The sequence below is a fragment of the Hirundo rustica genome, chromosome 26 (genome assembly GCF_015227805.2).
Source record: "Hirundo rustica isolate bHirRus1 chromosome 26, bHirRus1.pri.v3, whole genome shotgun sequence".
NCBI lineage: Eukaryota > Metazoa > Chordata > Aves > Passeriformes > Hirundinidae > Hirundo > Hirundo rustica.
Genome location: NC_053475.1, coordinates 1,036,836 through 1,063,903, shown reverse-complemented (window position 1 = coordinate 1,063,903; position 27,068 = coordinate 1,036,836). Strand labels below are relative to the sequence as shown.

The 27,068-nt window shown below is 54.6% G+C and overlaps 3 protein-coding genes across 7 annotated transcripts; 2 read left to right on the top strand and 1 right to left on the bottom strand.

Annotated features, from left to right (window-relative positions):
* Window positions 1-2,534: 2,534 nt before the first annotated feature.
* LOC120763352 (perilipin-3-like) lies at window positions 2,535-11,742 on the top strand. Of its 3 annotated transcripts, none has more exons than XM_040086555.2 (8): window positions 2,535-2,597; window positions 6,436-6,512; window positions 6,966-7,161; window positions 7,737-7,819; window positions 8,100-9,315; window positions 9,730-9,929; window positions 10,115-10,243; window positions 10,314-11,742. In XM_040086555.2, the coding sequence occupies exons 2-8, from the start codon at window positions 6,453-6,455 to the stop codon at window positions 10,872-10,874; spliced, it is 2,445 nt and encodes an 814-aa protein (XP_039942489.1). In that variant the 5' UTR covers window positions 2,535-2,597; window positions 6,436-6,452; the 3' UTR covers window positions 10,875-11,742. The 3 variants fall into 3 exon arrangements, with proteins under 3 accessions (XP_039942489.1, XP_039942488.1, XP_039942490.1); XM_040086554.2 differs by having other exon boundaries at window positions 10,311-11,742; XM_040086556.2 differs by lacking the exon at window positions 6,966-7,161 and having other exon boundaries at window positions 2,580-2,597; window positions 10,311-11,742.
* Window positions 11,743-12,236: 494 nt separating this feature from the next.
* Window positions 12,237-16,011, top strand: TICAM1 (TIR domain containing adaptor molecule 1). Of its 3 annotated transcripts, XM_040086552.2 has the most exons (3): window positions 12,245-12,315; window positions 13,251-13,515; window positions 13,601-16,011. In XM_040086552.2, the coding sequence occupies exon 3, from the start codon at window positions 13,740-13,742 to the stop codon at window positions 15,777-15,779; it is 2,040 nt and encodes a 679-aa protein (XP_039942486.1). In that variant the 5' UTR covers window positions 12,245-12,315; window positions 13,251-13,515; window positions 13,601-13,739; the 3' UTR covers window positions 15,780-16,011. The 3 variants fall into 3 exon arrangements, with proteins under 3 accessions (XP_039942487.1, XP_039942486.1, XP_039942485.1); XM_040086553.2 differs by lacking the exon at window positions 13,251-13,515 and having other exon boundaries at window positions 12,237-12,315; XM_040086551.2 differs by having other exon boundaries at window positions 13,251-16,011.
* A 2,219-nt stretch (window positions 16,012-18,230) lies between these two features.
* FEM1A (fem-1 homolog A) lies at window positions 18,231-22,184 on the bottom strand. The gene has a single exon (XM_040086625.1). The coding sequence runs from the start codon at window positions 22,136-22,138 to the stop codon at window positions 20,132-20,134; it is 2,007 nt and encodes a 668-aa protein (XP_039942559.1). The 5' UTR covers window positions 22,139-22,184; the 3' UTR covers window positions 18,231-20,131.
* Between the last annotated feature and the right edge of the window lie 4,884 nt (window positions 22,185-27,068).

Here is a 27,068-nt window from a genome sequence, read left to right as displayed (position 1 = left end):
ACCTCCTGACCCAGGAGAGTGCTCTGAAGGCCTGGAGGGACCAGGAAGGTTGGTGGGCTTTGCACAGCAGAGAATGACAAAGACCCAAAGCTGTCCCCTCCGGGGGTCTTGCACAGCTGCGAGGGTTTGCTTCTCTTACCTGAGGAACAGAACCAAAGCCCCTCATGCCCCAGCCCTGAATCATCATTCCCATCACTTCTTGTGCCTCTGCCTGCCCCAGGGAAGGTGACCGTGGGGAAGGTGACGTGGGGAAGGTGACGTGGGGAAGGTGACCACCCCACACACCTGCAGGTTTTGCACTCAACAAAAACCCCACCAGGATGGGACAAGGGAGAAGCTCGAGGCTGAGGCCTCGTTCCCCAGCAGAGGCAGGAGGCAGCTGAGGGACAGCAGCAGGGATGAGGTTCACGGGCTCCTGGCTCCCACAGGTGCAGCAGGTGGGGTCCACACCTGAAGGATCCTGCCCCAGGTCTGGATGCTGCAGCTTTGCTCAGGGCTGCACAGGGCTCCCGAGCTCCAACACAGCTCCTCTCCCTTCCCCAAACGTGTTTCTCCACTTCCTCCCACACCCTTCCCACGCCCACCAAACCTCTTAGTGATGATTTTATCTCCGATTTAAATCTGTGCCCTTCATACAGTACCAAGGGTCACAGAACCGATTGTGCAAACCTTTGCTCTGACACTGCAATCCCCCAAATCATGTCCTGACCCTGCAGGCAGTTCTGTCACCCAGCAGGAAATCCCAGCACTGATGTTTTACCCTAATATCAAACCCACACATTAGATATTAAACACTGCCTGGGTTATTTTAATTACTGGTTATCACTTCTCACATTCATTCCCTTGTGCCCCACCACAGCCACATGAAGGTGCATCATGCAGACAATGCTGTTTCACTCACTTTGGGGATGAAATAGAACCTGTCCCACGAAACTTTCACCATCCCCACCACAACTGACCCACTGGGGCACTTCACACCCCTGAACCACCTGGCAGCTGGATCACTGTCACGTTACCTGAGGATGCAGCACTGGCCGTGTCAGGCCAACGCTCCAAAACACACAGCACTCATTTCTTGATTCCCTGCTCCTGTAAAAACCCCCTTCATTTCGTCAACTCTTCACAGGACAGACAAGAACAACTTTAATTTCCTTACAAACATCACAATTGTTAAAAGCCACTGGGTGGCTTCAGCTTTAGTACAAGATATCAAACACTTCAGAACTGCACTAAAAACTTAAGGTCCTTCCCACCCAGACCGTTCTGGGATCCTGTGACGGGCTCAAGGACTCTTCGCAGCAGTGCAGGTGATCAAACAAGAGGCAAAAGCCACAGTTTGTCGCTGGAGGGGCTCAGAGTGGACCTTGGGAACTGCTTCTCCATGAATGCAATATCCAGACCCAGCCAGAGCCCAGCTCTCCAGCAGGGCCGGAGCTCCAGAGGCCTTTCCAGCCTTTCCCAGCTAGGTCAGCCTCAGGATGAGGATTCCTTCCACCTCCAAAGCTGAGGAGTGACAATTGTCTGCATTTTTGTCAGCTTAACAGCACATTTTTCAAGAACCATTGGCACCCCCCCCCGCCTGAATGGCACCACAGAAACAGAGCCAAGGTCTCCTGCATCCAGTGGCCCAAAACAAGGTGACTCAATCACGGTAATAGCGTTAGAAGACTTCAGATAATTTTTACCTGTGCCTCAGTTTCCTCCCCCGCTGATCTTGAAAACAGACAACAGGAAGCTTAATTGGTGTTTTCAAGCCAGTTTTTGAGAGCTGAAGATGAAAAGGCGCAAATGGAAAAGAAAATCATTAACTGGAGTTTTCAGTATTTGTTACAGCCGTTGAAAAGCCCTGAGCTCCCTGGAGTCCTGCACTGCTGGGCCCTCTGCGAGGATAAAAACATAAATCAACTCCTACCCTGAAAATCCCAGCAAACAGGAGAAGCAGAAGGTTTCATCAGCAGGTGTCTGGGGGAGCCCGTCTGACTCCGCAGAGAGGTGCAGCAGCACCCATTTGGGGAGGGGGAAATTTGCCAGGAAAACACCAGGATGATGATGATGATGGATCACACCACAAACGCCATGTCCTGCTTCCCTGGGAATTCTGTGACCCCCTGCAAGGAGCAGCCCAAGGGGACAAACAGGGGCTCAGCTGCTGTCCCAGCACCCTGTCCCCAAGCAGCACCTCCAGGAGCAGCTCTTTGCAGGAAGAGCTCCCAGCACTGGGGGGATTATCGGGGTGTCTGTGCAGGGCCGGGGGTTGGACCAACGACCCCTGTGGGCCCCTCCCAACTCAGGGTATTCCACTATTCCCTAACCCCCAAGCAGCAGGGGATGGATACCCTGCCAGCTCCCCTGGACACCCTGCCAGGTCCGTCCCTCCTCGGGGGGGGGACAAACAGCAGCTCCCACGGCCCCGAGGAGACCCCGAGCCCTCACCTGAGCCCCTCACCTGAGCCCCACCCCGCTGCCCCCCGCCCCTGCCGCTCGCCATTGGCCGGGCTGGCTCCATCGGCCCCGCAGTGCCAATCCCCCCGCGGGTATTTAAGCGCGGCGACGCCCAGCGCTCCCAGTCTCACCAGTGCCGGGCGCCGAGCGGGCAGGTAAGGCTGGGCCGGGTGAGGTGTGGGAGCTGGGGGGGTCTGGGACTTGTTTGGGGGCTTGGGGTGACTCCTCAGGGCTGTGCCGAGGGCTCTGCAGCCCTGGCTGGGACGGAGCCGGCTCTGTCCCCTTGGCTGCGGGAGCTGTGTGTGTCATGGAACTTTTCCAGCAGCCTGGGAGAGCAGGAGCTGTGTGCTGTGTCCCCGCTCTCCTGGGCGTGGGGGGGCTTTGCTTTCTGAGGCCAAAGGTGACATTTTGTGGTGTCACGATGTGTCTGCCTCGGGTAACAGCTTGGGGGGTGGAACTCGGTGATCTCTAAGGTCCTTTCCAACCCAAACCAGGGCGGGATTCAAACCCTTCCCGGCTTCGAGATGACTCCACGAATCTCTGAGCTGTGGTTGAGCAGTTTGGGGTTTAAAAGATCTTTTCTGCTTCTTGTCTGCTGAGGATCCCAGCTGGTGGGGGGTCCACAGGAGGTGGCTCCCACCAGTCACCTCCACGTGCACAGCCCGGGGCTGTGTCTGGGGGTGGTGGGGACAAGGTGGATGCTCCAGGGGCAGGAGGTGCAGGTGACACCCTGGGGACAGGAGGTGCAGGTGACCAGCCGGGCATTCCCTTCCCGTGACAGCGCTGCCAGCCTGCCTGTGGCTGTTTCTCGTGATCCTTTGGTGGAGGCACGAGAAGTCAGCGACAGGAGAACTCCTGCTCAGGAGCATCCTGTCCCTGCAGGGCCCTGCCAGCTCCCGGGGAGAGCTTTGGCAAACTGGATTCGTGTTTCTCAATACTAACAAAGCTTTAAACGTGGTTGTGACTACCCTGAGCTGTGCATGGCTGGGAAGGATTTCAGTTTCTGAAGCTGGTTCTGCTGAAAATTCCAGACGGAAATGTGCTGAGATGCTTGCTCTGCAAGTTACAGCTTCCAGGTGAAACCAAGAGCTTTGTCCTCATGGAAAGGTTGGGAAGTACTGAGAAGCTGTTTTAGTTAAAACTTTCTCTCCTCTTTCCTAAAATATTTCTGTTCCAAACAGTTACTGACCCAGTGGTGGCCACTGGTTGTGGTGTTTAATTTCTGCTGGAGGTGCGTGGGGGAAGCCCTGCATCCATCAGCAAGGGTGGCTTTGATCTTTGAGGTTTCCTAGTGCTGCTGGTTTATCCAGAAAGGTGAGATGGGCACCTCTGCCAGCCCTCCTGAAACTACTCTCCTCAGGTCAAAGCTGGGAATCATTTCATCTTCTTCTTAAAACGAATTCTGTCCTCAGAGCGTTTGCAGCCCATTCCCCACAGACATCCCATGACCCAATTCGGCATTTTTGGGACCCGGGTATCAGTGGCAAATCTCGAAAAGAATGTAAATAGGTGCTTTAACTACAATTGAATTCCTCTGCCCTGATTAGCCCTCCCTGCTCACATCTAAAGCACTAAATTTAGCTTTGTTTCCCTCCGTGGTCATTGAGGACTCGCCAGTTGAGCCACTGAACCAGCCAGGCTGGCTGTGGCTCAGTTTGTCTCCCAAGGTAAAATCCCTTGGAAGGCGGAGGAGCTTCCTGAACATGAAGATCCTGCAGGACCACACACCTGCAACCTGTTCTCATGAAACTGAGCTGCTTCCCGCAGGGAAACCTTCCAGCCAAGGGCAGTAAGGAACAGCTTTGCTGTCACTGGTCACTGCCAGTGACAGAATCAGGGAGGTGCTGGTCCCAGCAGGGGAGTTCCTGGCTCTTCTGCCAGGCCAGTGAGGGATGAGGCAGGGAAGAGGGAGCAGCTGGGTGGGTTTGGTGCCACTGTCCTGCTCTTTGGTGCCAGCCCTTGCTTTCCCACTGACTCTGGAGTTCAGCTCCTGATGCCAGAAAATCTCTTGACCTTGATGCTAGAAAAGAGCACTGAAGTTTCATCGTTCTGAAACCACCTGTCTCAAGAGCTTTCTCCAGCAGTGACCTAATATTTCGGATGTAGCAATGGCGTGAGATCATCTGATCATCGCTTTCATACGAAGCAAACCACAACCAAAACAAAGTGAGTGGTGCTGTTTCTGTTCCTCTGCCCACTGGGATTTCTACTCCTGACCATCCTGGCTTGGCTGTGCCTTCTCCAAAGGAGTCAGAACCACCTGACCCAGAGTTGCCAAGCACTGGGCTTTCCTGGAATTTCTGAAGTACAGCAAGGGCTGCTCAGCACTTTTGCAGGAAAAGAGAAAATAAAACCGTGCTGTGGAGATCTGCCCACACTGCAAATTCAGGTGTTGCAAAACATGGATTTCTCCTACACAGTGGAGAACAAACCTTGTTCCAACATGACCGTGCTGCAGGATTTTCCCTGGCAGGCTGCATCCACAATTAACCCGGGATCCCTGTGCTTCAGAGGCTGATCTAACCTTACACCAGTTTTTACATCAGCCAAGGATTTACTCCTGAATTATTCGAACAAGAATCCTCCCCTCTTCCTCGTGCTGCACTGTCTCTGTGCTGGCCCTGACACCAAGGCCACCACCGTGTCAAACTCCACAGTCTGAGCTTTTTCCACCTGTTCAGAAGTAAAATAACTGAGGAAAGGGGTTGTTTGTGAGGGTGTCGAAAGAGCTGTGCTTTGCCCCTAAGCCAGCCCTGCCTGGCTCCAAAGAAATAACAAACCTGCCCCGAGGCAGAGCAAGAGGGACACACCTGGGGACAGCCACTGACAGCAAACCCCGCGGACTTTGGCACTTGGATTTTATATTCAGCCTTGCTTTGTTTGGAGCAGGTTTTTACCACTTCTTCCAGCCTGGTGAGGATCCTTCGGTGTTTCTGCTGTGCAGATAAACTTGGGAGGGCTCCCAGAGGGGAGAGGCTGGAGGTGACAACTTGTGTGACAGCTTTCGCTACAGGCATGTGGCTCTCAGCATCCCTGCCCTGCTCAAATCTCACTGAATTCTGACTAATTCAGTGGTTAATGCAGCAATATTTGGTGTTTTGTTAAGTCATCTCCTTTGATGATCCTGGCCAGCATCAGAGACCAATCCAGGGCTCACAAATGCTGGTTTCACTGTTTCTCTCCATCTCTCTGTTCCCTTTTCTCAGCAAAATAAAAACCTTGGACGAGGCAAAGAACACAAGAAACAAGACAATGGGCTCCACCACAACGCAGATGGCAGGTTTTTTTGGGATGAGTCTGCCAGTGAGCCTGGAGCAGTGTGTGGCCTGGAAATCCAGTCTGAGGGTTTTCCACTGGAAAATGTCACAGCAAATCTAAGAATAGGAATTAACTGGCAAAGGAGAGGACTCTGTCCTGAAGAACAAATGTGCTGAAATCCCTGCTGTGCCTAAGGCTCAGAGCAATCCTGGGTTTAGCACCAGTACAGGAATGTCCAGATAGCATAGGAGATCTATGCTGGGGAACCAATACTCATGCAGATTATTGCAACATTTTATACTTCTTCAATCCCGCTATGTCATGAGAATGTCTCAACCTTGGTTTCACAGGAAGGGAGATTTCCTGCCTTGCTGTCAATGGGATGGGAACTTGTGGAATGCTGCAGCTGGGAAACCTGGCTCATCCTCCAGGGAAAACTCCACAGGATTTTCATGTCTTTCTCAAACTGGTTATATTGTTATATTTTCTCTCCCCTGCCCAGCTGAGGAGGGGGGTGGTGGAGCGGTTTTGGTGTCCAGCCAGAGTCATCCCAGCCCACAGAGAAGACACAAAGCAAATAAAATAGTTCTCACCTATTTCTAACCTGAACCTTCCTGGGAGCAGCTGAATGACAGATCCCAGCTTTGCTGCCCTCTGCTTTTCCAGTTTTGGCAGGATTTTATTTCTTTGGAGGCAATGAAGTTGTGCTCACAATACTCTTGTTTTTCCTTCCAGCTGCAGCTGAAGTCAGTATGGCCTCAGGAAAGACCCCAACCCCAGACCTGCTGAAGGCTGAGGAGCAGCAGACTGTGGTAGGTGCCAGGGCACATGCAGCAGTTAAATCATGCACTGACGTGTGCTGGTAAACCTCTGCCAGCACCCCAAAACCAGGCTGGGGGACAGAAAGATTAGCCCTATGAAGCTATGGCCCAACCAAAACCCCCTCAGTGCAGAAGTTAATTGTTTTCTCAAGAGAACTTCAGGGCTGGCCAAGTGATGCAAGGAGTTCTGAAACAGGAGCTGTTACAGGTCCTACTTCCACATCTGGTTTGGTGCAGAAATCAGTGTGACTCAGAATTCACAGAGTTCAGACTTCTTAACCCTGGCTTGTTCACTTGGTGGAGGCCTTTGGATGAGTCTCCTCAGCTCTGAGTTGAAGAAGGGTGAGGAGATGGATTTGCTGGGACCTCTCTGGACAGGCACACAGCTGTGTTCACCCACCAGCTCAGGCCGGGCTCTAATGTCACCGTTTCTCTTGGGTTTAGAGCGCTGTCAATCGTGTCACCAACCTGCCCTTGCTCAATTCTGCCTTCAACCTGGTCTCCTCTGCCTACAACCAAACCAAGGAGTCCCACCCCTGCCTCAGTGGTGTCTGCAGCGTGGCTGAGACCGTGGCTGCCGTGGCCGTGGGCAGCGTGGTCGGAGGGGCACAGCCCATCCTGAGCCAGCTCGAGCCACAGAGTAAGTGCAGGGCTGGGGGGACAGAGGGACAGGCAGGGACAGGAGGTTTGTGTGCCCCTAGGGTGATCCCACCTCCCACAGCACCTTCTCCTCTGGCACCCAGCCTCCTGCTCAGCAGCACCCCAACACTCAACTGCCCAGGAATGAATCTGTTTCCAGGAGAACCAGGGTTTGGTTTCTTCAGGTTGCCACGTAGTAACTCCCTGCTCTCTCTCACTCCCAGTTTGGATCATCCCAGTTTGGAGCCGTGTCAGTCTGGGACAGAGCTCAGTCTGGCTTACCCCAACACTTTGCACCCCTTTAAACCCAATGTCCTACCCACCAGGAGCAGGTGCTACGCTGCAATTGGATTAAAGTCTACAGTTAGAGAGCTGGGAAGGCAAAATGGAGACTATACGAACCTGCCAAATTTTAGGGGTTTGTTCGCTTTCAACAAGATGCCCACACACATCCCACCCAAGAATGGTAATTTTGGGGGTGTTTTTTTGGGAGGAGAGCTTGTTTTCATGGCCATTGTAAGGTCAAAACCCCATCCCCAAGTGTAAGAATAAACTGGTGCCTGTTGTCTCTTCCAGTCGCCCTTGTGAATGAATATGCCTGTAAAGGTCTGGATCAGCTGGAGGAGAACTTGCCCTTCCTGCAGCAGCCAGCAGACAAGGTAAGGAAAGGCTTTTCCTGGGGAAGCCATGGCTTGATGGGTACAGAAGAACATGGGGAAATAAATAAAGCCCAGCAGCAGGGAAAGCTGGAGAGGTGCCCTCAGCATGTGGGAGTGAACACTGAACACATGCATGTCAATACAGGTGTGCTCACCTCCCAGGCCCTCCCACAGACTGCAAGCACAAACTAACCCCAGTGGAAAAGCTTCTTCAGGGAGGGAAAACATAGTTTGGAATAACAACAACAAAAAAATCTTTCTCTGCCTTTCCCCCATGCAGGTAATCTCGGACACCAAGCAGCTGGTGTCCAGCAAGGTGACATCTGTGATGGACGCTGCCTGTGAGGCCAAGGAAGCGGTGGCTGATAAAGTCACTGAAGCTGTGGACCTCACTAAAAATGTTGTTGAGGACAGTGTCAAGCTGACCAGGTCTGTGGTCACCTCCACTGTCAGCAGTGCTGTGGAGGCTGCCCAGGGTGCCAAGGAGCTGGTGACCAGCAAGGTGACAGAGGCTGTGGATGTCACCAAGCACATGGTGGAGGACAGCGTTGACAAGACCAAGTTTGCAGTTGCCTCTACGATTGTCAACGCTGTGGAAGCTGCTCAAGGGGCCAAGGAGCTGGTGGCCAACAAGGTGACAGAGGCTGTGGACCTCAGTAAGCACTTTGTGGAGGACAGCGTTGACAAGACCAAGTCTGCTGTGACTTCCACCATCACTGCAGCTGTAGGGGCTGCCCAGGGAGCCAAGGACCTGATGACCAACACGGTGACCGATGCTGTGGACAAGGTCACCAAAGTTGTGGACGTCACCAAGCACGTGGTGGAGGACAGTGTTGACAAGACCAAGTCTGCAGTTGCTTCCACGATTGTCAGTGCTGTGGAGGCTGCTCAAGGGGCCAAGGAGCTGGTGACAGACAAGGTGACCAAGGCAGTGGACCTCAGCAAACACATCGTAGAAGACAGTGTTGACCTGACCAAGTCTGCAGTTGCCTCTACAATCGTCAACGCTGTGGAGGCTGCCCAGGGTGCCAAGGAGCTGGTGACCAGCAAGGTGACAGAGGCTGTGGATGTCACCAAGCACATGGTGGAGGACAGCGTTGACAAGACCAAGTCTGCTGTTACTTCCACCATCACTGCAGCTGTGGGGGCTGCCCAGGGGGCCAAGGACCTGGTGGCCAACAAGGTGACTGAAGCAGTGGACCTGACCAAAGGGGCTGTTCAAGACAGCGTTGAGAAGACCAAATCCGTGGTCACCTCTACGGTCAGTACAGCTCTGGATGCTGCCTATGGCACCATCACCAGCAAGATCAACACAGCCCTGGAGCAGGGCAAGGAGGTTCTCCAGGAGGGTGTGGAGATGACCAACTCAGTGGTGACCAGCAGCATAAGCAAAGCCAAGGCAGTGAGCCAGGCTGTGGCTGGGGGTGTGGAATCTGTCCTGGGAATGTCAGAAGATCTGGTGGATCATTACCTCCCAATGACTGAGGAGGAACTAGGTAAGAAAATACTTACCTGGCACTAGTCCTTTCCCATGTGAGTAGAGAGCACCTGACACAGCAAGACTCAGCTTCTGAAGCAGACAGGTAGCTCTGAATTTGCCACCGAGTTGCTGGCTGTCAACACCAAATTGCCACATGGTATGGGACAGAGTTCAAGCATTTGCTGGTGGGTCCTTGCCCATCAGCCTCAAAGTAAATAGACACGTGGGTTCACGCTTCAACCTCTCCATCAAGTCTGCTTACCTGAAGATTGAGCAGGGACTAACCTGCCTTTAACACGTGAGCAATTACAAACCTCCTGCTCCCACAGCAAACTTCAGCCTCCATGTTTTCCAAAGGGTGATCCAACCTCTTCCACCCCTCCCAGCTGGCAGTGGAGCCCAGCTGCAGCTCTGTTCTTGTTTCCTCCAGGTAAACTGGCCACCACGGTGCAGGGGTTTGGCGTGGCCTCCGTGGAGGAGCAGAAGAGGCAGCAGAGTTACTTTGTGCGCCTGGGCTCGCTGTCGGGCAGGGTTCGGCACCGAGCCTACCAGCACTCCCTGGCCAAGCTGCAGGGCTTCAGGCACCGCACCCAGGACACCCTCTCACGGCTGCAGCTGGCAATAAAACTGGTACCAACACGCTTTGCCCTTCTCCCTCCTGTCTGTAGCCTTTCCTGCCCTGCTATCCAGCTGGAAGCTCTTCCTCCATCCCACACCAGCTCCGTGTCACCTTGGATCCTTCCCTGCCAGGGAAGCACTCGTGCCCCTCTGTGTGTGCTTGCACTACAACCTCTCCTCTCGTTTTTCCCCATCAGATTGAATCTGTGAAACAGGAGGTTGGCCAGAAGCTGCTGGAGGGGCAGGAGAAGCTCCATCAGCTGTGGGTGGACTGGAGCCTGACCCAGCCCAAAGGGAACCAAGTCAGGACGGCGTGCCAGCCAGAGGTATCCCCGGAAGGTGCAAGGCAGCCCCGGGCGCTCCCCGGCCCGTTACTGAGCTGTTCTCTCCCAGCAGGTGGAGCCGCGCACTCTGGCCATGCTGAGGATCATCACCCAGCAGCTCCAGCCCGCCTACCACAGCCTCAAGCTCAGCACCCACGGCCTCCCCGGCAGCATCCAGGAAGCTGTGGCTCAGGCTGCCCGGCACATCCGCAAGCTCCACAGCTCTTTTTCCAGGGCCGTGTCCTTCCAGGACCTCTCCAGAACCACCCTGGCCCGGAACCAGGACCGTGTGGCAGAGGCACGGAGGTCCCTGGATGTCCTCTTCGAGTACGTCACTCGCAACATTCCTCTGAACTGGATTGTGGGGCCCTTCAGGGCCATGGCTAAGGTGGCACAGAACAGCAGAAAGCACGAGAAGAAAGAGATGAGGAGTGATAGAAAACTACCCAAGCTGGAAAAGGCTCCACTAGCACAGGAGGTGACAAAGGCACCTGAAGAGCCAAAGGGAACGAACAGGCTCTCAGAAAAGTGGTGTGAAGTTCTAGAGAAGCTGGAGGAGAAGGCAAGCAAGGACACAGAGATGGCCCTGGCTCCAAAGGAGATAAAAACCAGTGCACCAGAGGAAGATCTCTGATAAATCCCAGCTCTTCTGGCCAAGGCTACTTGGCTAGAACAGCACTGGATCTTCTAATTGTGTGCCCACCTCAGAGAGCCTCTGCTCTCTGAGTTTAGAGTCAGATGTAGTTGTAAGGAGATTTGATAACCAAGGTGGGGAGATTCTGAATCTTGATTTGCTGTTCTTAAATCCAACTGCTGTGCTGAAAGGGGAGATGGGACCTGCACTTCAGCTTTTTAACTCAGCCCAGCTCTAGCTGTGAGTGGCTAAATCTTGCTGAGACAAGTTGTGGGAGAGAAGAAGTGATCTCACTTATTTTTAATGCTGGATTTGTTTTTAATTCGCCTGAGCTGTGGAACTCTTGAGAAGATGCTGTGTTTGACCTTCGATACCATCTCCTGCCTCCCCCACGTTTAAAAATACAAGTTCCAGACACAACTTCCTTTGTGCCTGTTGTGCTTCCAGGGAGGCTGGGCCCTGCAGCACAGCTGGGGGCAAAGAGCTGCTTCTCAAGAAGAGATTTCTCTTCATGGATCAGCCAAACACTTTTTCCTTCATGGAGAAGCACTCAGCAGTGTGGGGTTTGATTTCATCATCTTTCCTAGTTCTGTGAATGACTTCAAGGATTATCTGTGAGTAACTCCATGTGTGAAACACTTCACAGCCATTAAATGAGGTGGCTTTTCCCAAGAGTTACTCTGCCATGGGATTAGGATATCCTGTTATTAAAATGGGGGGGGATTTTAATCCAGGTGCTGGTTCTTTCCCAGAAAACACTACTTTTTAATAATTTCCAATGTAATTTATTTTGGTAACTGTTCCTGGCATTGTCCCTGTGCCAGGGCTGGTGAGCAGACACTGGAATAAAGCCTGACCTGCGTTCAAAGCCATGTGGGTTTGTGTGTACCTAAAGCTGCAGGGTTCTGTTCTCCCCTTACCTGAGCGGTGATGAAGCCTTGCCTTTACCAAATCTTGTCCCTGGCCAGCTCGTCTCTTCCCTGCTCCTGCTGGAGGGGAAAAACAAAGTGCCTTTAGCAGGTCCCATGCTTTCTTGAGCAGAAAAATGCCTTAATTATTTTGTTTCCCTGATTTCTGCCTGTTCGCCTGAGGCTCAGGTCCATCTGTCCAAGCCTCCCTCTTCCTCCTCACCCCTAGCTTCCTCTGCCACCCCTGGATCCTGAGCTTTGCATGGCTCGTGCACTTCCCTACTCCAACATTCCCAGGGGCACTGCTCCGCTGTCCCCAGCAGTCTGTGTCACCTCGGGCTGCTCAGGGGGGGACAGCGAGCAGGGCCTGCGGAAGGAAGGGGTGGTTCACCCGGGACAGGACTCTCCTGCCGCGGTTCCCGAGCCCGGGCTGTCCCGTCCCGGTGCCCGGGAGCGCCGACCCAGCCCCGCTCCGCCCCGCTCCGCCCTCCGCGCTCAGCGCCCCGAGCCGCTTCCGCCTGCCCCGGCCGCAGGTAAGCTGCTCCCTTTGCTTCCCCGCCCGGCTGATCCCCTTCCCTTCTCCGCTGATCCCCTTCCCTTCTCCGCTGATCCCCTTCCCTTCTCCGCTGATCCCCTTCCCTTCTCCGCTGATCCCCTTCCCTTCTCCGCTGATCCCCTTCCCTTCTCCGCTGATCCCCTTCCCTTCTCCGCTGATCCCCTTCCCTTCTCCGCTGATCCCCTTCCCTTCTCCGCTGATCCCCTTCCCTTCTCCGCTGATCCCCTTCCCTTCCCGGCTGCTCCTTTCCCTCCCCGGGGGAACCGGGCCGCGGTCTCGGCGCTGGGCTCGCCCCGGCTCGGCCGTGTCACCCCCGGGCCCGCTGGGGACACAGGGCAGGGCTGGCCCGGCCCGGGGAGGGAGGGCAGTTGGGCAATGGCGGGGTTTTCATGAGACAGGAAAACAAAACTGAAAATGGAAACGTTCCGCAGTTGAGAGTTAGTTCGGGGCGTTTGATGGGGCTGCCTTTAAATAGGGAAAGTTTCTGCAGCAGATTCAGGCAGCGCCTGGAGCAGTGTCCCACTCCTGGTGTTTAATTAAAATCCCGACAGAGGCCTGGGGTGAGTGCAGGGGCTCAGGGATCACCGGTGGATGGGCATGAAAAGTCTCCCAACGAAAGAAGGACGTGGAGCTGCTGGAGAGAATCCGGAGGAGGCCACGGAGCTGCTCCAAGAGCCAGTGCCCCTCTGCCCTGGAGCCAGGCTGGGAGAGCTGGGGGTGCTCACCTGGAGGAGCTCCAGGGAGAGCTCAGAGCCCTTCCAGGGACCAGAGGAGCTCCAGGGGAGTTGGAGAGGGACTGAGGACAAGGGCTGGAGGGACAGGACACAGGGAATGGCTTCCACTGGCGGAGGGCAGGGATGGATGGGAATTTGGGAAGGAATTATTTCCTGTGAATCTTCCCTGATAACACAGGTTATCGGCTAGAAAGGGTTTCCTCTACACCTGTTTTATTCCTCGACTGCCCTCACAAGGAGCCTGCGAGACCCCTGGAACCAGCTGCCTGGAGACTCTTGGATTTACCTAAATATAGCATTATTTCCTCAATTATTTTAAACCAGTTGCAATTAATGTGAAAGGAATGCAAAGAATGTGCTCTTTGCTTAGTCACAGAGTTGGAACGATGCACAGAGCACTGGCACAGCTGCAAGCACCGAACAGATGGAAAAATATTTGGGAGGTGTGAGAGAGAGCCTGGCAGCTCCAGGAGATTCCCCCAGCGCCCACATCACCCCTCTGAACGCTGTCCTGTGTTCTCCTCACAGATTCCCAGCCGAGTCCCTGGGCACCAGAGGGTTTGTGTGGTACGAGGAGCGCAGCCGGGGCACCCCGAGCCCCACAGGGAGACAACCCTTGGCCAGAAGATGATTTTCCCGTCTGTGCTCCGGGCCAGGGGCTGCTGAGATGGCACAGAGAGCTGAGCTGCAGCCAAGCCTCGAGGATGTGTTCAACATTCTGTCCCAGGCCCCAACAGAGAAACTGCTGAGCCTCAAACTCAAACTGAAGCACTTGAAACCTGGGCCCTGCAGCAAGTTACTGCAGGCTATGGTCCTGCTTACTCTGGGCCAAGAAACGGATGCAAGAATTTGTCTGGATGCCTTGAGGGATAACCGGGCAGCACAGTACATCCAGCAGGTCAAACTGGGCGCCGCAGGAGTGCGGGAGGACGGGGAGGATCTGCAGCCTCCCCAGCTGGATGCAGGTGCCATGGCACTGCTGGCACAGGTGTATGCAGTGCTGGCACAAGAGGAGCTGTGCAGTCCCCAGGCCAGGGACAAAGCCTGCCAGGCTGCCACCAAAGCCTGCCACGCCACCAGTGACGCTCAGCGGGGGACATCCAACAACATCCCACCCAAGGACCAGGACAAACAGGGCTCAGGGGACAGGTTTTCCACACTGAGATCCCATGAGGATGCAGGATTTCCCCACGCAGCCAGCTCCCACTGCATGGGGAGGAGTTCACCGGTGCAGTTTGGAGGCTGCTCAGACCTTTCAGCCCCACGGACCCTGTGCTCTGTGGGGAGCTCCTCCCTGCCCAGCTGTTTGGAGATCAGCACATCACCAACAGCTGCTTTTCACGCCCAGCCCTCTGTCCCTGCGTGTGTCCCCTGTAATTGTGCTGGACATCCCGAGGGGGACACCCAGAGCCACAGCCCGCAGGAATCCAGCTGGGCCAGCACACCCAGCTCTCCAGCTGGGCAGGACACAGCTGCCCAAGGGCCCTGGCCAGAGAAGGTTCTGCAGCTCAGTCCCTGTCACTCCACCCCTCTCCCTGTTCCCGAGACGCCGCTGCCCTCAGAGCCTGCCCAAAACAGTGATGTGTCCAGCACGGTGATAGAGCCCCACATACCAAGAGAAAAGCAGGATGAAAAGCAATTCTCTACTGCTGTCCCTGACCCCAGGGCTGCAGTGGAGACTGCTCCTGCCCATGTGCCCATAGAGGATTCCAACATTCCAGAAGGCATTCCCTGTACCTCTGCACGAGCTTCTATTTCAACCTGTTCCCTTCCTCCTCCTACTTATTCCTTCTCCTCAACTCTTCCTCCTGTCCAGGAATCTCACTCCAACCTATTCTATCCCCGTCCCCTGCGCTCATCCCCCTCTCCAGCCTGGCCTCCTGCTGGAGGTTCCATGAATTCATCAGAGCCATATCGTGCCAAGTTCTTCACATTCGTTGTCCTGCACGCCAGTGAAGATGAGATTGTGGCCCAGAGGGTTAAGACCCGGCTGGAGGACATGGGTGTGCCCGACGGTGCCACACTCAGTGAGGATTTCTTCATCGCCGGACGCAGCCACATGACTTGCTTCCAGGAGGCCATGGAAAACTCTGCCTTCATCATCCTCCTGCTGACCAAGAACTTCCCATGCAACCTGTGCCTGTTCCAGACAGACACTGCTCTGATGCAGTCCATCCTGCACCCCGCCAAGAAAGACTCGGTCATCCCGTTTCTACCCGAGACAAACGCCCTGGAGTGCAGCCAGATCCCCATGACGCTCAGCATGCTCGTCACCCTGAACGAGAGCTCTCCCCTCTTCTCCAGGAACGTGTCCAACACTTTTAACCCCACGAGGATCATGGAGAAGAAAGCGCTGTGGTACCAGATGCAGAGAAGGAAGCTCCAAGCGTGTTGGGAACGGCAGCAAGCCCAGCAGAACTTGGCTGCCCTGAACCTGGGCTCCACTCCCTGGGTGCCTCCGGCAGGACCACGGCCGTGGTCAGCGGAGCCATCGGGGCAGCAGCGGCGTCCCCCTGCCCCGAGGGGACCTCCCCCTGCCCAGCTCCCCCCAGACCACTACAACATCACGCCAGGCCAGGGGGGGATCCCACCCCTCATCATCCACCACGCCCGCATGGTTCAGATCGGGAACCACAACGTGATGCAGGTGGAAACTGCCCCACCTGGGCCCGGGGACAGCCAGGAGCAAACCAGGCACAACGTCTGACCCAGGGCAGCCAAGCTCAGAGACAAAATTCATTTCAAATCCTGGATTAAAGTGATTCCGCTGGGACTGGGACTATTATTCTATGCACTGAGAGTGCCATTTTCCTGAAGCACAAAAGAAAATTCTTCATTTTTTTGTTGGAAGTAAGATGTGGCGATCTCTTGGAGCTGTTCTTCCTTGTGCACATTTTCAAGCAACTGAGAAAATTATTTTCCTGATTGTCTGGAGCTACTTGAAGATTTTATAAATAAATTTTAATTAATTTATTTATGTTTCGCTGGTTCTTTCCTGTAGAATTAGAACAGGGATAATCAGGGATATATGGAAAACTATTCTGTGTGTTGGCTGGAGGGGCTGGGACATGGCACTGACCAAATGATTTGAGGGACAATCTGCAAGGGATGCTTTGGGAAGCTGCTTTAAGGAAAAAGTGGAATAAAAAAACCAAAGGCAGTGAGCAGAGCAGTGCAGAAGGGTGGAGAGATCCAGGAACGGGGAGTGGGAGCGATAACTTTGCAGGATCTGAGCAAGGGATGTACCAGGAGGGCACCTGGAGCAAAGCCCTCGCTGCTCCTCCCTCGCTCCAGGCACAGCCATTTTCCTGATCGTCAGCAGAGGTCACCCCAAAGCCATCGAGAGACTGGAAATGGGGCTGTTCCCTCCCGGAGCTGAGCCCAGTGCCAGCTCAGCCTGTGCCAGGAGCAGGGCAGAGCTGGCAGGCTCCCGAGGAGCCGCTCCCTGGCAGCGTGGATCAGCACAGGGAAGTGACCCCACCGCGTATTCCTGCAGCTCTGGGTGTGCTCCTGTCACTCCTTGGCTTCCCCAGCAGCTTCCAGGGGGATCTGAGCCCATCCCAGCCCTGGGCCTGCCCGAGCTGGGCCCTCTCAGGCCTCATTGTGGACTGCAGCCTCCAAGAGCCCTCTGAGCCCCAAGCAAACCTGAGTGAGACAGACTGGAGGAGATTCTGAGCTGCCTACAAGTCTCAGCTCCCAGCTCTCAAACAGACTGGATTTTAACTCTGCAGGACTCAGTGACAATGGATTAACTCATCTCCTCCTTCCAGAGCCTGCTGGCATCCTCCACGTGCTCGAATTCCTTTAATTTTCCTGCTTTCTCTCCCCCACAGCACCATGAAGAGGTGTTGTGTTACTGCCGTTCCTGTCCCCTGCAGTTGGTGCAGGACAGTCCCTCCCCTGGGAGCACTCACATCCCTCCTCTCCCGGCTCCTCCCCTGCTATAAATAATCATGCAAAATCAGTTATCTGAAGCTGCTCCAGCTTGTAAACAACCTCAGCACAGCCACATCCAGCGTGCCTGGATCACACAAAGGGGAAGGAGAGCTGTGTCTGGGGTACAGGAGGCTCTGCAGCCACCACAGTGGAGAAAAAAATCTCCTCTCTGTCCAAGAATTAACAAAATAATCACTGAAACGTTGCCCTGCTCCCCACAACTCCGTGTTTTGCCCACATGGAGCTGGCCCTACAGTCAATCAAGCCTGTGAAGTGTAATTACCCCCAAATCATGCAGTGATTTCTCCCACCCTGTAATTACTATCAACATTTAATTGCTGGGCCCTCTATGTAATTACAGATTATTTATGTGTTTAAAAAAAGTGAAGCCTTTTCCATCACACAGGATATTCTCCTCCTTGGGGCTCTTGCACCTGACTGGATCCCAAGAGCTCAGCTCCAGAGCCTGGATTAATTCCCTTCCCACCTCTCTCCTGCCAGCAGTTGTGGGTGCAGATGGAATTGTCCTGAAGCCCCTGGCTCTTTGTACCTGCCTGGCAGCTGCTCACCCCACACCTGGAGGTCACCTGCAGCACAGGAGGAATGTCTGGAAATGTCTGGGTGGGAGCAGCACGTCCCCAGGCTCTACAGACACTGCTTAAATGGCACTGGTAGCACAAAGGTGCTGTCATTCATCAAGGCATCAAGAACTAAGGATGGAGCAATAAACAACAGGACAAACATTTGAATATTTTATCCACCCACCCTCCCTGAGGAAGATCCAGCATTTTTGGGATCCAGGTCCCTGTGTGGAACTAACTCCAGTACCATGCATTCCTCTGTTTTTACGGTCCCTGATGGATTTGGGGTTGGAAACCAAACTGATGACACTGTGTCCCTCTTTCTGCTTGCTGTGTCCACTGTCCCACATGTGTACGGCAGGTAATAACACAGCTCCTCTCACACTGTTTGATTTACATCAAAATGTAAGATAAAACATAGAAGAAGAGGTGTCATTTCAGCGTCAGCGTTACTCTCTTCCAAGGGAAATGTTTGCCACTGCAGCAGAGATTGGTTTTTCACAGGAGTAACCATGAAATGAACCAATCACACCTGTTAATTGCAATCCATACCCACAGTGTCCCATCCCCAGGAAACAAGCTGAAAATAGAGGAAAACCTGAATAGAGAGGCTTATCAGGAAGAAGTCCAAGGCACTTGCATTCTAGCAGCCATTTTTTGTTTTATTATTTAAAGTTAAGAGCGCTTATCAGCTCACAAAGGAACAAATCCCATTCCTGCAGTTTAGTTCAGGTTTCAGCCAAAAGGAAGAAAAAAAAAAAAATAGAAGGCAGCTAAACTAACTCTGCACTTTACAGCTCAATTCAAGTTAAACCTCCTCGCTTTATAAATAAATGTTATAGTTAACACTGCAAAACGTACTGGCAGATCTACAATATCTTGAAGGGGCAGAGAGCGTGGTTATTGAGGCTGATAAATACAAGTAGAGAAGCTTCAATAGCACAGAGAGCGAGGGTGGGGCCAGGGGTCTGCTCTCCCAGATGGGACCTTTCCCAGAGCTCCAGGCAGCTGCTTCCCCCCTCAGCTGTGCTTCCCACCCTGCTCAGGGCCAGGGAAGGAGCCACGGGCTGCCCAGCACCCCCTGCACAAGGACAAACTGCTGGAAACTCTTTGTTCTCCACCATGGAGGGTTCAGCTCGTGGAGGCAAAAACCTGCCCTGAGACTACAGAGGTTAAAAACAAGGTGGGAGCAGATCCTCATCAAAGGAAGGAGCTTGCCCAAACAGCAGCCAGGTGAGATTTCAAATTCCACCTTGGAAGTAGCACCATCCTCACTCAGTGAAGTTACAAAAAAAAAAAAAGTTTAAAAAAAGGAAAGAAAAAGAAAAAAGAAGACTCAAAAGCCCAAACCAGCTGCTAAGAACCCACTGCATGAGGTTTCAGAATGGGGCAATAACAGAGCCCAAGCAGGTGATACTAGAACCTCAGAAGGACAAGGAGGCACCTTAAACTTTCATTTCTTGCTTCTTCCTTCAGCCCACCCTGGTGCAAACCCACCACAGACACTCACTTGCTTTCAAAACCCCCTCCAATCACCTCCACAGTGCAGGTACCTCCTGGCCTAAAGGGCTTGCAAGAGCTCAGCCTCGAAAATAGTTCAAAATGTGCTGTTTTGGCTCCCAAACCGTCCACATTCACCCTTCCAGCTCAATCCCTGCTGCCCTCTGGAGCCAAAGCACATTCGTGCTGGGAATGGAGTGAATGGGTGTGGAATGGACAAGCCAAGGGCCTGAACACCACATCAGGATTTTGTTCTTAAAGTAGTTATTTTTCCTCCCCATTCATAAACTACAACATCTACAGGATGAAACTGCATAACCAGAACTGACCTTCCTCTATCTTACAGGATTGGAGAAGTCTTGCAGCATAGATAGGGCCTGGCTCTACGAGAGAAAAAAACATCCCAGCTTTACACACGATCATGGAAATCTCAGGCCTTTAACACCATTTGCTACTTGGCCAACCAAGAGAGAGACAAACCCCATCCTCAGCACAGCCAGCCCTGTGCCATCCCTGGGCAGAGCACGAGCCCCTCGGCTGTTGGCATGGGCTGTCCCAAAGCTGACAGGAGGGAAGGGAAGGGATTAGCTGGAGGGTATTTTATTCCTCACTCACTTTCTATCTGTTGGGTGTGTGGGGTGGGAAGGGCCAGAGCACGTGGGGGATGTGTAGCTGCTCCAAAGCCGAACACTGAGTTAATCCAGCACTAACGGGAGAGGCAGCAGGTCCCAGGGAATCTCCATCTCCTTCCTTCTCAGGACACGACGGTGGCATGGGGAAGGGCAGGGGCTGTGGCCTTCTGTGGACAGAGTGCACTGGAGAGAGCTGGTACCTGAAGGTGACACCGAGGGACAGCATTGAGCTCTGGGGCCTCCTCCTCCCCTGCCCCGACACGCCAGCTGGGTGGTGACAGATGGGGACAAAGCTCAGTACAGCGACGGCCCTGGGCACTTTGGCACAGCCAGCCTGAGCCCTCCAGCTGCACAACCTCAGCGGGTGGGACGGGCTTGGGGACAGGCTGGGGACCCTCAGCTGTCACGCCCTAGTGCAGCTCAATGAAGGCTTCCAGCTCCTCGGGAATGAATCCCTTGTAGGGAATCTTGTGCTTGTCCAGGGCGCGAGCAGCAAGGCACTGGAGGGTGATGTAGTTGAAGGGCTGCATGGTGCTCTTGGTGAGCAGCTTCTCGTCCAGCAGCTCGTAGGCCGTCTGCTTGAAGGCGTTGGTGGCGTCCATGTGCGCCCCGGCCTCCATCAGGGCTCTCATGATCAGCGGGCAGTTGTTGCGGGCAGCCACGTGCAGGGGGGTGTTGTTGTCATAGTCCCGGCTGTCCGGGTCCGCCCCGCACTCCAGCAGCAAGTTCACCACGTGCAGCGAGGGGAATTTGCCCACGGGGTAACGCCCCACCATGGTGGTGTCCTTGTCCACGGCCATGTGCAGGAGGGTGAAGCCGTTCTTGGCGCGGGGGCTGCACTTGAGCAGGCGGTAGATGGTCTGGCGCTTCTGGTGCTCCTGCTCCGGGGTGCACTCCACCTTCTCCAGCAGGAAAACCAGGTGAAGGATGATGGCCAACGTCTTGGTGAACTGCGCCGAGTCGGCCACGGGGTCCTTGCCGTGCACCAGGGCCCTCTCCACCTCCCGGACCCCTTTGCTCAGCACCCCGATGAGGTCGGAGAAGCCCAGGTGGGTGGCTAAAGTGCCTTTGGAACGGTCCTGGAGCACGTACGAGTAAAGCTCGGCAAAGGAAAGGAAACTGCTGGCAGTCATGGGGCTGAGGGGCTCCAGGTTGCCTTGCTGCATGTCCAGGGCGTACTTCCACAGGTTAATGCAGCGCTCGAAGTTGCCGGAGTCGGCGTAGACGGCGCCACGGTAACGGATGTAGTAGGAGGTGTCGGGGTGGGAAGGGCCCAGGATGCGCTCCCGGATCAGCAGCGCCTGCATGCGCATCTCATCGGGGTCGGTGATCAGGGCTTCCAGCTCCTCCAGAGAGCTCACCTCCCGCGAGTAGTCGTAGGCCAGCACCAGCTGCCGGGGCTCAGGCTTAGGCAGGTACTTCCCGCCCTCGCAGCGCAGCTCCATCGCCCTGCGCCAGTACCTGTGGGCTCCCAACAGGTCTCGTTTCTTGTCCACAAACGTGGCACCCAGCAGCTCCAGCGCTTCCACGGCCGCCTCTCGAGTGCAGAACACGTTCGGGACCTCGTCCTGACTGGACGCTGAAGCACCGCATCCCTCACAGCCCTCTTCACTACAGCCCCTCTGATGGCTCCCACCTGAGGCACAGGTCCCGCTCTGGCTCCCCGCAGCCTCGCTCTGCTGCAGCCCCCCCTGGATCAGGTACTCCACGATGTTGGTGTGGCCAGTGACACTGGCAGCGAGCAGAGGGGTCATGCCATAGCCGTCCTTCTCCATGCGGGCCTTGGAGCGGAGCAGGAGCTGCAGGATCTCCAGGCTGCCCGACTCGGCGCAGTCGTGCAAGGCCGTGTTTCCCTTCACGCTGCGCCGGTTCACATCAGCCCCTTTCTCCAGCAAGTACCGGGCGATCTCCCTGTGCCCTTTGTAGCAGGAAATCATCAAGCACGTGTGGCCGTGCCGGTTGGCCACCTCCAGGTCGGCGCCGCGTTCGCCCACCAGGTACCGCACGATCTCTAGGTGCCCATCGAAGCAGGCGGCCCGCAGCGGGGTGGAGTTGGTCAGCGTGGTCTGGTTCACCGAGGCGCCGTGGTCCAGCAGGCTCCGCACCACGCCCAGGTGCCCCGCAGCCGAGGCCGCCCACAGCGGCGGGGCCCCCTCGATGGTCTCGCCGTCGAAGCTGACGGAGCCGCCCTCCTCCACGCGGGCCCCGCAGTGATCCAGCAGGTACTCCACCACCTCCAGGTGTCCGTGCCGGGCGGCGATCAGCAGCGGGGTGCTGCCTGCCCCGGGGCCGCCGCCGCCGCCAGGCCCCGCCGTCAGTGCCTCCAGCTCCTCCCGGCTGCGGCTGCCCAGCAGCTTTTGCAGCAGCTTCAGCTTCCCGTCGCGGGCCGCATTGTACACGGCCGTGCGCAGGTCCATGGCGCCAGCGGCCGCCTCCAGTCCATGGACCGGCGGCGGCGGCGGCACGGCCCCAGCGCGGCGCGGAGCGGGCGGGGGCCGGCGGGACCCCCCTGCCCTCAGCACGGCGGGACCTTCAGCGCCCGGGCCCGGCCGCCATCTCAGGCTGCGCCGCGGAACAAAATGGCGCCGCGCGGGGCGGAGCGGAAGGCGCGGCGGATGATGGCAGTTGTAGTCCCCGGAGCGGTATTGGTCGCCCGGCGCCGCACCGCGCGCACTCTGTTTCCCAGAAGGCAGAGCGGGTGGGGGGGAGAGGTGGGAAGGATGTGCCCCCTCTCCTTGCGGGGCATGCTGGGCAATGTAGTCCGGTCGCCCCGCTGCGGGTAGCGCCGCTAACGGGGCTTCACCGGCGCCGGGACTACGCTTCCCAGTGCGCCCCGCACGGACCGGGCGCTGTCCAGCTGTGTCTGCGACTGCCCGCGTGTGTTGGTTTCATAGCGGGTTTATTTCTCTTAAATTCCGCGATGTTTTGGCACTTCAAAACACAGCGGCTGCACAGCATTACTCTGACGTGGTTTAATTGCAGGTTTTACGAAGTCAAAATGTCTTGAGCTGTAACGGAGCCACAGGGATGACGCAGCCCAGCCCACGGCCCTGCACAGGTCTGGCGGTGCGTTTTAAAGTACGAGTTTCCTTCCTCGGAGATGGCAAAGCCTCATCTCCACCAGCGAACACGGATTTATTCGCTCCATTCCCCCCCCCACGGGACATTATGTCCAGCTCGCTCCATCCCTGAATGAAAATACCTGCTCCAAGTGAGGGAAAACACTCAAGCAATAAATAACTCAGCTTAGATGAGCAAAGCTTTACTCACCAGAGTCTATTTTTAGGGCATAAATTGAGTTTAAGTGTCCCTAATCTTTATACAGAGAACTGGCACAGGGTTTCTCCCATTGTATTTTATTTATAGCTGGGTTTCTCCTGCCCAGGGAAATAAGCTTAGTCTCATATTTCCATTATTATTATTCTGTCTGTCATGATTATTATTCAGTCCATCCACCCATTTTAGGTCTTGTCTGGAATTACAGTGGATTATCCCACTGATGCCTGTTGCCTTCACACAGAATTTCACTTTTGTTGCTAAGAAACTGCTTTTGCATAAGAGGCAGCAGGAGCCCAATTTTCACTTCAGCAGCTTCTGAATGTCCCCGGGAGCAGCAGCTGCTCCTGGAGCCAGAGTGTCCATGGCAGAATTCCCACACAAGGTGAACAGTTCCCTGTGAGGGTGGGATGGTATTCCCAGAGCAGCTGTGGCTGCCCCTGGATCCCTGGCAGTGCCCAAGGCCAGGCTGGACAGGGTTTGGAGCACCCTGGGACAGTGGGAGGTGTCCCTGCCCATGGCACTGCGTGGAATTCAAGGTCCCTCCAGCACAAAATTTTCTGGAATTCTGTGACGCAGCGACTTCATGTTTGAGAAGAAAAGGGGCAAAGGTCCCTAAAACACCTCCAGGGTGTCCATGCTGTGCAAGGGCAGCTCCTTGCACATCAGGACAGGAGGAACCAGGGAGTCCTTGAGGCTGGAAAAGCCTCAGGGATCACCAAGTCCAGCCTCTCCCTCACGGCTGTGGCAACACACAACTCTGGGCACGAGTTCATCATGTTTTCACCCAGAAAAAGCCCCACGAGTTCCGTTGGAACACTGTGAACCCTCTGGGTGTGTCTGGGTATTCCCAGGCTGTGGATGCCGTGTCCCTGTCCCTGTCCCTGTCCCCTCTGTGAGCAGCCAGTGCAAACCCCCAGCTCCCAGGCTGTTTGTGCTGCAGGTCAAGGCACAGACACGGTGACATTTCCTCTCCCCGCTGGCTCTCGTGTTGCCATGGTGACCAGATGCACTCTCTCTTTTATCTGAAGTATCTATTAACCAAAGCTTCCTATTAATTTCCCCTCCATAGAATCCATTAGGAATTCACCAGAACACCACACAGGTTTTCAGGTCCCAAATCCACCTCAGAGCCAACCCCCCTTCCTGGGTGGGCTCAGAGACCTTGTGGGGTAAAGTGCAGCTGATTGAAATGGTTTTTCCATTAATAAGAAATTTCTCAGTAATGAGGGAATAAAGAGCAGGAGGAGAAGTGTCACAGCAGCCTCTCCCTGCGGATCTCTGGATGTGGAATGTGCTGGAGCCTCAGGACCTCACCCCCAACTTTTGATAGATCAGGGCTCCAAGCCCTGTCCAGCCTGGCCTTGGGCACTGCCAGGGATCCAGGGGCAGCCACAGCTGCTCTGGGCACCCTGTGCCAGGGCCTCAACACCCTCACAGGGAACAATTCCTGCCCAATCTCCCATCCAGCCCTGCCCTCTGGCAGTGGGAGCCATTCCCTGTGTCCTGTCCCTCCAGCCCTTGTCCCCAGTCCCTCTGCAGCTCTCCTGGAGCTCCTTTAGCTCCTGGAAGAGCTCTGAGCTCTCCCCAGCTCTCCCAGGCTGTTCCAAAGTTGGAGCCTCTTTCCTGGACAGCTCCCACTGACACAAGAGCTGGGAACAAAGGATCTGTGCCATCCCTCTGAGGGTGTCAGGCTGTGGCTGCTCCCGGGTTCTCCTGCTGAGCTCCAGCTGCTGCTGCTCCTCCCAGGATCCTCCCCGTGCCAGCAGCAGTTCAAGAACGTGGGTGAATCCCCACACCTGGGGCAGGAACGAGGGGCTCAAACCCCACATCCCTCCCCTACAGACCACGGTCCCCCACAGGAGACACCTGTGTAGGGGTTTTGGGATAATACAGAAAAAGCCCCAGCCACAGCTCTGGGAATAAGAGGGGAGTTAAATCCCCACGGGAGGAAGAGCAGATAAAAAATGAGACATTGTGACAGAGCTGCCAGGCTGCGTGGCAGGAGGGTTAATTTTTTGTGAAACTGCCATTTCATATTCCCTTTCAGACAAGCTGAATTACACGGTGCTGGCTGCTGCAGGAGGAGCATAATTTCCTTCACAGAAATAATGACAGGGTACTTAAAGAGCAAGTGAATGGATGGCTGAAGTACTGGGCAGAGACTTCAGAAATCCAGGCTGAGCCCTCACCTTTACAGGAGGCTCCTTTGGTGACCTTGGGCTGGTCGTTTAATCTTCCTGTGTCTCAATTCCCTGCCAATAACACGGGAATAATAACTGTTCTCTGGCTTATTTAGGCTGCAAAGTCGGAATTTACAGCTCGTGTTTGCTCTGCTTTGAATCCACGCTGAGGTGTCTGGGACAAGCACGATGTACAATGCGGAGAATAACAAAGGGCTGGGACGGGTGGTTTGGAACATCCTCAATGTGAAAGGCTCCAGAATTCCTCATCCATTGCTCCCCGTCTCTTCCCTCAAAATATGGAGATGTTTGGAGCTGTGCTAAGAGTTCCAAAAGCATCAAAATAATTTAGGAGCAGAGTCCATACTGATTTATTGAATCCCCGAGTTCCTTCTGAAGCAAAAAGTGGGTAATTTAGAAACCTGCAGAAATTTCCTTTGTGCTCAGTCAGGGCTGCAGCAAGTCCTCGGGTTTTTCAGTGTAAATTGAGGTTTGCAGGCTCCTGTGTACCCTGATTTTATCCATCTCCAGCTTTCAGCAGTTTGTGTGATTTCCTGAAGCCAAGGAAGATGGGTCCCTGCTCCCAGAGCCAGCGAACACCAGATTGTCTCTATAGTTGAACAATTTGCTGTACAAAGGGAACAATTCTAAAAATAGGGAGAAATGGCACCCTGACATTAGCAGGAACGATGACCCAATCCCCACCTTGCTGCAGGGCCTTTGTCCTGTAACTGCCTCCATCAGCAGGGCTCTGATGACATTATTTTCTGTGCTTATGTGGGGCACGAGGCCGCAGGTACCTGGGAGGGAGGATTTTGATCAGCCTGCAGAGGATGGACACACTGGGGAGGCTTCTGGGGGAACACTAAATCAAAGTTTCATTTACATCAGACACCAGCCTGGCCATTGCAGCATTAATGGCTGCGCTGCTGCCCTCAGAATTTTGTGTGGACTTAATCTGTCAGTGGAGAAGTAAAAGACGGGGGGAGAGAGAGAGAGAGTCATTGTGGTTTATGAAACCTGGATCTTTTCTAGGCACCACCAAACGATAGCAATTTGAACAGGTTTGTACTGGCAACAGATTTGTGGCTGCCCCTGGATCCCTGGCAGTGCCCAAGGCCAGGCTGGACAGGGCTTGGAGCAGCCTGGGACAGTGGAAGGTGTCCCTGCCATGGCAGGGGTGGCACTGGGAGAGCTTTAAGGTCCCTTCCAGCTCAAACCATTCTGGGATTCCTAAATCAAATCTGCCATAGCAGCAGTGATGTGGGCAATGCTGAGCCTGGTAAGTTTAAGGGGGAATAAAAAGGAAAAAAAGAAAAGTGCTCAACAGCACGAACAATCCAAATTATTAAAGATATTTCAGTGCTTTTACCACTGGCCTTGGCAGGATTCAGGAGTTTCATTTTCACACCTAAATACCTTTGAGAATGGAGGCTCTGAGTCATGTTGAAAATTTGTTCTTTTTATATTTTAAGGCCCTGTTGGGAGCAAAGGGCTCAACTCTCCAAACAAGCCCTGCCAGGCATCGAGGTCCCAGCAGTGTCCAAGTGCCCTGACCCTGCTCTGGTGTGTTTGGGGTGGATTCCTTGGGTCCTGTGCTGCTTTCAGCTGGGGCAGAGTGAATTTCCTACTCAGTGGCTGGTCTGGGGCTGTGTTTGGGTTTGTGCTGAACACAGGGCTGATAACTCACAGATGTTTTTGTTCTTGCTGAGCTCACTCAGAGCCAAGGCCATTCCTGCCCTCATCCAGCTATGCTGGGGAGGGGCTGGGGGTGCTTGGGACTGACCCCAACTGATCCCAGGGATGTTCCAGACCCTAGGACCTCATGCTCAGGACATAAATGGGGCCAAAGAAGGAATTGGGAGACATTTGGACTGAGGAGCAGAAT

What these genes read in the sequence shown, in the direction of transcription:
- LOC120763352 (XM_040086554.2), top strand. Translation starts at nt 6,453, where the DNA reads ATGGCCTCAGGAAAGACCCCAACCCCAGACCTGCTGAAGGCTGAGGAG. An exon ending in TGCAGCTGGCAATAAAACTG is followed by an intron (nt 9,930 to 10,114) that starts GTACCAACACGC and finishes TTTCCCCATCAG; the next exon opens with ATTGAATCTGTGAAACAGGA. An exon ending in GGACGGCGTGCCAGCCAGAG is followed by an intron (nt 10,244 to 10,310) that starts GTATCCCCGGAA and finishes GTTCTCTCCCAG; the next exon opens with CAGGTGGAGCCGCGCACTCT.
- TICAM1 (XM_040086553.2), top strand. Translation starts at nt 13,740, where the DNA reads ATGGCACAGAGAGCTGAGCTGCAGCCAAGCCTCGAGGATGTGTTCAAC.
- FEM1A (XM_040086625.1), bottom strand. Translation starts at nt 22,138, where the DNA reads ATGGACCTGCGCACGGCCGTGTACAATGCGGCCCGCGACGGGAAGCTG.